General features: G+C 51.5%; 1 protein-coding gene across 1 annotated transcript in view; it reads left to right on the plus strand.

Moving 5' to 3' along the window:
• The window catches only part of LOC104541492 (phosphofurin acidic cluster sorting protein 2-like), a gene marked incomplete at its 5' end in the record, with an annotated part of 20,208 nt that overhangs the window by 6,824 nt on the left and 5,614 nt on the right, over positions 1–7,770 (plus strand). Inside the window, 7 exons of the mRNA XM_010185565.1 lie at positions 199–324; positions 515–677; positions 834–925; positions 1,887–1,967; positions 2,770–2,829; positions 3,452–3,603; positions 7,401–7,494. Of these exons, the coding sequence (XP_010183867.1) occupies positions 199–324; positions 515–677; positions 834–925; positions 1,887–1,967; positions 2,770–2,829; positions 3,452–3,603; positions 7,401–7,494 (768 nt within the window). The remainder of the gene's footprint in view (positions 1–198; positions 325–514; positions 678–833; positions 926–1,886; positions 1,968–2,769; positions 2,830–3,451; positions 3,604–7,400; positions 7,495–7,770) is intronic.

Below are 7,770 nucleotides of genomic sequence, written 5' to 3' on the forward strand. Positions count from 1 at the left end.
CCATTGCTCCAGGGGTTGTTTTGCTGGGCAATGTGGATTTGGAGGATGATGCAGAGTGCAGGTGGCCTTAGAGGGGCACCTCAAAGCTCAGCAGGTCAGATCCTGCTGTACATCATGACCGAGGAAGTGTTTTCTATCTGTGTGTCACACTGAGCCCTGCCCTCATGCTGCCATCTTCCCTATGCTTCCCTTCCCCAGTACCCACACTTTCTCAAGAGAGATGGCAACAAACTGCAGATCATGCTGCAGCGGAGGAAGAGATACAAGAACCGCACAATCCTGGGCTACAAGACCCTTGCAGTGGGCATCATTAACATGGCTGAGGTACAGGGTGCTGGGAACAGAGGGGAGCTTCGCATGGCCTCGCTGTGCTGGCTCTGGGAGGGGAGCTGGGCTGGCTGACAGATGCTCAGTGCTGTGAGTGCTCTGGCTTGTTGGCTAGCTGTAAGACATAGGGGGTGGGCTGCCAGCTGCCATTGTGTCACCCTGGCAGAGGACTTGTCTGTCTGCCTAGGTGATGCAGCACCCGACGGACGGTGGGCAGCTTCTGGGCCTCCACAGCAACATGAAGGACGTGAACATCCGAGTGGCTGAAATCAGCATCTACTCTTTGTCCAGCCAGCCCATTGACCATGAGGACGGGAACGTCCCCTCAGGTCCTAAAATCAAAGCTTCAGGTGTGTTAGTGCTCATCATAGACCTGAAGGCAAGCGCCTGGGACAAGATGCGAGTAACAGAGTGTGTCCCCAAATGCCTGCTGGCAATACCAATCATTCACTGGAACCATGACAGGCGTCGTGCTTAACTATGGCATCTGCGCTGTCTGCTTTCAGATCGCTCCCCAGACATTGATAACTACTCTGAAGAAGAGGATGACAGCTTCTCCTCAGAGCAGGAAGCCAGCGATGATGCTGTGCAGGGTCAGGTAAGGGAGGCCCGGCAGGGTGGCTTATGTCCTGGTCCCATTTCTGTGGCAAGAGTCAGGAGTTGAGGGTCTTGATCACACTCTCATCTCCCTTGTAAACGTTTGTCATGGTTTCAGAGAGCAGAGAGCCACAATACCTGACAGCAGGAAGAGCTATGGGCTGCTGTTGAGTCCATGGTGGGGCAAGGGACTTTGGGGAGCCATAGATCTCACCCATGTGTCCTTGGGGCTGCCTGGTCTGCAGCATAAACCCCTTGTTGAGCCTCCTCCACCTTGTACCACGGTTCCCTCCCATTCCCCTGTGATAATAGGCCAGAGGCTGCCCTCTTTCTGACAGAGAACAGAGCTTTTAGGAAGATGTACATTCCAGGTGTGAAAATGGTCATAGGTGGTAAACCCATCCCAGCCAAAAAAGACGTGTGGTAGCATGCTGATCAAGCTGAGAGACAAACCCCTGTTTAGGGTCCTCCACATTACCTGTGCCATGATACTGGGTTAACACATCAGAGCCCCATGTCCCTGGGAGCTGTGTGAATTGCTGAGGTTCACTTTTTGTGAGCTCATGTGCTGTGCCCTCTGAGCTCACTCTGGAGTGGGAAGAGCAGGAGAGCAAAGCATGGGTCATGGGGAGGCTGGTGAGTGCAGAGAGAAGAGTTTTAGGTTGCAACAAGGACTGTTGCAGTAAAGCTGCTGTCTCTCCTCCAAATCTTGCTGGTACATGTACCCCTGGAGGGGCCTGGGGGCAGAGATGCTGGGGAAGAAGATCTATTGGTGGACAGGGCTGAAGAAGGAGAAGCTGCTGCATGGAGAGAGGTGGGAGAAGTGAGAAGCAGGACTTTTGAGAGCACAGTGGACCAAAGCTTTTCAAAATAGGGGACAAGCATGGGGCAAGGGAACTTCTAGCACGTGCTGCTCCCTGCACTCTGAGTTGCTCTGATGTGCTGTGACCTTTTGCCTGCAGGACCTGTTTGACGAAGAGGATGACTTGAGGAAAACCAAGAAGGCTAGGAGGAAAATGATCCGAACCACATCAATGACCAGAGTAACATCAGCATTTATGTGATCAAAGGGATGGAGGGGATTCACTTCTTCCCCTCCCTGCAGGGAGTGAAGAGGGGATTGATGGGCATGCTGGCAGTGGTGCAGAGCAGGGCAGAGAGCCCTTGGCTCTGAGAAGAGGGGGCAGACCTCTTACCATTAATAAGTTAACTTGCTGCTCAGAGTGTACCCCAGCTCATGGTCTGTACTGTGCTTAGCCTGGCTTCGTATCAGTGATGATCTGTGTGCAACACAGTTTTGACTTGCTGCTGTGACATGGTCTCTTCTGTTTCCCTCCCAGAGGAAGGGGAAGGTTGGTGCAAGGAAGGCTGGACCATTAGCAACTCCTCCACCTATCAGCAGAAGGGGGGAGCTACCCTACCAGGCCCCTACTTTCCAAGCATCTCCTTGTCCCCGTCTGCTTCAGCCTTACAGGTCCCTGGGCACCCTTTCTGAATTTTTTCCTAATCTTTTCTTACTTGACGGCAGCAAGCCTCAACCAGATGGTCTGGGGAGAAAGGGGATTTAAATGGAGAAAAAGTGCTATTGCAGCCTGTAGCAGTGAGAATCTGACTCCTTGCAGCTTCCCTCATACTCAGATACAGCGGCTTCTTGTGAAGTCCAGATTTAGTCCAAATTCTACAGCACATTTAAAGAGTAAAGGAGATCATAGCTACCTTGGGCATGGGAACCCAGAAAGGAGCTGATGGCATGTTAAAGAGAGCAACCACAGCCTGTGCACAAGTGATCTTGGAACACAGTTTCATAGTTTTGCTGATGTTTTTTCTTCCCTTATTTTGTTCTAGCAACCAAACTTCAAGCAGAAATTTGTGGCTTTGCTGAAGAGGTTTAAAGTGACGGAGGAGGTAAGGAGCAGGAAGGCTGCCCCACCTGGCAGCGTCTCCTGCAGATGTGTAGGTGTCCGAGTGCTGGTTCCCACTCACTGGGAGCACAAGGCATGAGCTGCAAGTGCTCAGGGGTGTTACCAGAGGTGGTGTGAGACATGGCACAGACTGGGCCTTGGCTTTTGCCTCAAGAAGGCAGCTCTGAGCCTTGTGCTGAAATCAAAAACACCTTCCTGTTGGGGAGAGGGTCCAGGAAAGAAGGATGCTGTCATACAGCAGCTCTACCCCAGGAGCATTGCAGGGGCAATCCTGTTCACGATTGAGAGCAGGCTAACATCAACCTGGGGATAGCTTTGGCTGGGAGCCAGAGCTGAGTGTGCAGCACAGCCAGTGGAAGTCCTCCAAGGTGTCTTTAACTCCCAGTATGATGGCTGTCTGAGATTCCTTTGGATGTCATGCTCATGGCATCTTCCTTTGGGCCCAATGACAGTGTCACTTACTGTTTCCTCAGCCTGGATTTGGCTTCCTGAGGTGGGAACAGTGTCGTGGTGTGCCTTGTGGCTGGGAGGGAGTTTGTATGTGCCTGGCCTGGGGTGCAGGTGGCTCCATATCTCTTAATTGCCCTCTGGGCTTGATCCTTCAGGTCCTGGACTCTGATCCTGTAGACCAGACCCAGGAGGTGGAGGAAGACCTGGGCTTGCTCTATGACAGCCTGGAAGAGTGCAACAACAGTGACAGCGGCCCGGAGATTGAGGACAACGAGAGTGTGCACAGCACGCCCAAGCCCACCCTGAGGTAAGGGTTGGAGGGAGTCATAGTCTGACAGCACAGTCTATGGGACTTGGAAAAATGCCCTCTGACACTTTCCTGTGGCTTGGGCTAATGCAGGCATTGTCTTGTCTCCACTCCCACTGAGCTCCTCACTTGCACGTCCCGTTTAATAAACTCAAAACTGCCCATCAAAACTGACTTCCTTCACATTTAGTCTCATTTAATTTCCTACCAGTCCAGCATCTGACCGTTACTGATCTGCTGGAAGAGTACATTCTTAACCTAAGTCCTCACTGTTCCCAGCTCTCATATCTTTCTGGTGATGGTCCTGGCCTTCTCAGGGCTCTCCACACTGAAAGCACGCTTGTCTTTTGAGCACTTTGTGACTGCTTGGGCCAGTCTTGTGTCCCTGTGAGATCTGCATGCTGCGTTCCCACCCTCTGTGGAGACGTGTGAGTAGCAACTATCAGCGATGTTCCTCACACCATTCCCCAGGCGCCCAGTGACTTGGCACACCAATGCAGTGAAACCAGGCTTTTCTCCCATGTGATCTGCATTCACCTGGCCTCTCTGCTCATGGCTGTTCTGTTTCCATGCTGTCCTTTTGTGAAAAGGTTGCCTTTTATTGTCTTGCTACTTGGCTGCCTCATAGTGCAAGTCTCTTCTAGCCAAGCCAAGCTTACTTGTCATTATTGTTTCTACAGTTTGGTATTTAAATGTAATTTGGATTAGTTGGAATCCCTCTTGAAGGTACTTAGCAGGGGTAGCAGACTTGGTCTGCCACAGGCAAACTGAAATTAACTCTGCTGGATTCAGGAACCCATGGAGCGCTGGGGAAGAAACAGGAACACAACAGAAGTCGTGTTTTACGCAAACCTGCAAGTTGTTGTGAATGAGACAGAAGGTGCATGGGCAAGGGAGGGCTGCTTAGGTGGTCTGCTTGGACTCCAGAAGGAGTTTCACATGGTCCCTCATCAAAGGTTTTAAAGAAACAAAGGCAGTGTGGGAGAAAAAGGAAGGTCTTTTTGTGGTCAGATAACAGTTTATGTATGTAAACTATGTACAACTATGTAAACTGTAAGAAAAGTCTTATTGAGAGTATTTAAATATAAGAACCCATTCCAGTTCTGCACATAGTAGCTTGCAAAGATCTGGTCTGTGGGAGAGCATCCTAGAGTAAGTGCTGGTTTGTCCTTGTACCTGCCATTACAGCCTTCCTTGGGTGTTTGCTGCCATCGCTGGTAGGACAGTCTGTTGGGCTCTGGACTGGTTTTCAGCCTGTTCGTGAAGTGTCCGTAGCTTGGTTTGCTCTCTAGTGCCTCAGTTTCTGGCAGTGCTGAGCGTGTATCCCCCTGAATTCCCATTACTGGGTCTGTGCTTTTTCTCAGGAGATGTTGGAGCTGGCTGCCAAGGTTGTCAGTGTGGACTGCATGGCTCCAAGGCCCTGCATAGCCTTTCCAGCCCAGCCTGTACATTCAAGATATCTTTCTCATGTTGGATTTGTTTGTTGTCGTAGGCAGCCTTGCTAGACACTGTGAAGGTCTCTGTGGAGCAAAGGCATTAAAGGGGTGAGCAGTTGCCGGTGCCCTGGATTGGGCCAGTGGTGTTGGGAGCAGATAGCCATCATTTTGATTAGCCAGGGAGGCCACGCAGCCACAGGCTGCTCCTGCACTTGGGTGAAACTGGAGCTAGAATTGAGGCTGTGAGGTGAGACCTCAACAGTCAGAGCCTTTGATTGAGGACCAGAGGTGAAGGAGCAAATGTCTCCATAGGTGACTGGAAAAGTGGATGGGAGAGAGGGAGCTAACGCCATGAAAACAGGAGGAGGCTGTGCAGAAGAGCTGGGATTTACCTAAATCTCAACCTGCTGAGACTCAGACTCAATCATGCCTATAGGAGAGACTTTAAACTGCGGAACAGGGAAAGCTGAGAATTGCAGAAGAGCTCTGCTCAGTCTGACATGTCCTCTAGGGATGAAAGCTGCTGAATTGCAAGTGAGAGAGGACAGAAACAGCGACAGCTTCCACAGAGACAGCTCCATTTAAAGAGAGTGTTGAAAGCCAGACCAAGTGTATACAGTCTAGACACATACAATGTCTAAGAAAAAGAGAGGGGATGGAGATAACTTGTCGAGGTGCCAGTGCCACCAGGGCTATGTCACATTCTGGTGGGATTATTGCAGCAGTACAGGGGAGTGTGAGAATGGTGCTGATTGAGGAGTGAATCGTAGAAATCATACATGTTTCTCTGTTTTGACTCTCTTAAGTAAGGGTTGAAGTTGCTGGCTGAGAAAAGGCAAGTGTAGAGTAATGACTAGACAGAGTGGTGACAGTGCGAGAGCAGAAATATGTTCATTTATCCCTGTGTGACCTGGAGAAAGCATCCCACAATGCCACCTCTAAACCTGTTACTTTGGTAAATTAAGAGCTGCTCTGTGGTGGGGAGCATCATTTGCTGAGATTAAATGTCCTTGTAGGAGCAGTAAAAGAGCAGAACCTTACAAACACTGTTGTGTCTGGCAGCACAGCAGGCTGTATACAGATGAGGAAATGTATTAAGAGGAAAGTAAAAGGAGCAGCCAGGATGTTCAGAGGTTTGTAGGTCTCCTGCAGAAAGCCACAGATGTGTCCAGATGAGGACCACAGAAAACAATGGAAACCCTGGCAAAGTCCTAACAAAAGAACTGCTCTATATCCTACGTCTCTGTGGCCATCCCTGGAAATGTGCAACCTGGTATTCCCATCTGCACACCAGGTGAATCAGGAGAAACTTTTCCTAGGAGTTAGCAAGCAAAAACGTACACACAGCTTAGAGGGAAGCTGGCCCAGATCTCCTGCGAGAGTCACACATTGCAGATGAGCTGGGGTTACTGCAAGGGCCCTGGGAAAGCTGACAGGTGAGACAGTGATAGGGCCTGCTTGTTTCCTAAGACTGGTCTTTGGGCAGCCCACAGGATATGCAGGGGGGTCTTTGGCAAATAAATAATGAGTGGAAAGAGGAGAAACAAAGGTGAAAGCTCACACTGTGGTGGCAGGGACAGTTCTGCCCCACAGGAGTTGCTGTGTTGACCGTCGTGACTTGGGAACAGGACCTTGGAGTTTCGCTGTGCAGCTCTACCAAAACAGCTCTACCACCTGAGAGACCTAAGGAAAAAGGCAAAATTAAGCACTGGGGAGCAAAACAGGACATTGTTGTGCTGCTGCACTACCTGTGATGTGGTTCTATGTGCAACACTGGGGTCTTCAGAGCCTCGGGAAAGGGGAAAGCAGGAAGGGAAGGTGGAAGCTGGTTCTGGAAGCATACAGCAGCAGCAGTCAGAGGCAAGGAGCCCTCCCTGGAAAAGGGAGAGCAGAAAGGAAGGCATCAGAAATCTGTGGAAGCTGTGGTGGTGCAGAGGGGGCAGAGAGGCCCAGCAGCGCATTGGAGTTGTGGTGTGGACAGAGACCATATACCAGTGGTAGGGGATCACCTGAGAGAGAAATTGCTGCTGTCTAGGAGACAGGGACCCTGCCTCCAACTCACCGGGGTCACAGCTTTAGCCCTGTTGGTCTGGGGTGGCTCCAGCCTGTCTCAGCACCCAGCGCTGTTGCAGCAGACCATGGCATGTGGGGCTGGCAGGTCTGCTCCTAGGCTGGAAGTCACTCGGATACATGGGTGTCTGGCCCTGTGTCCCACGGGGGACCTCTCCACAGTGCTCTGTGCTTGGGACAGGCCAGCGGGAGTGTGCTGGGATCATGGTGACTTTGTTCCTCTCTTATTCCTGCCTTTTTCTCTCCCGTCTGTCTGTCTGTCCGTCCGTCCGTCTGTCTGTTTCTCTGCAGGCGTTTCTTTGAGGGAGTCTCTCATTCTGGTTCCCAGACTGAGATCGGCAGTCTGCACAGCCAGAAAGGGCAGGATCAAGAGTCGGGCAGCCCTGTGAGTTACACCACCACCGCCTCTTGTCCCCTTCCCTCCCCAGCCAGCCCAGCATCCCCACAGCTCCCTCTGAGACCGCAGCTACTGACAGCACCTACCTGGGGCTGCTCTTCCCTTCTTTCCTCTTCTTTTTCCCAGTGCAGGCAGACAGGTAGCGATGGGGGGCATACTCTGGGGCTGGTCTCAGGGGGACACCGGGCTCCCCTGTGGGAGTGTGTAATGTGTGAGGCCAGGCATGGGTCACTGGCAGCCGCCCCACTTGAGGCGCTCCATCCT

Source organism: Mesitornis unicolor, unplaced genomic scaffold (genome assembly GCF_000695765.1).
Source record: "Mesitornis unicolor isolate BGI_N332 unplaced genomic scaffold, ASM69576v1 scaffold20295, whole genome shotgun sequence".
NCBI lineage: Eukaryota > Metazoa > Chordata > Aves > Mesitornithiformes > Mesitornithidae > Mesitornis > Mesitornis unicolor.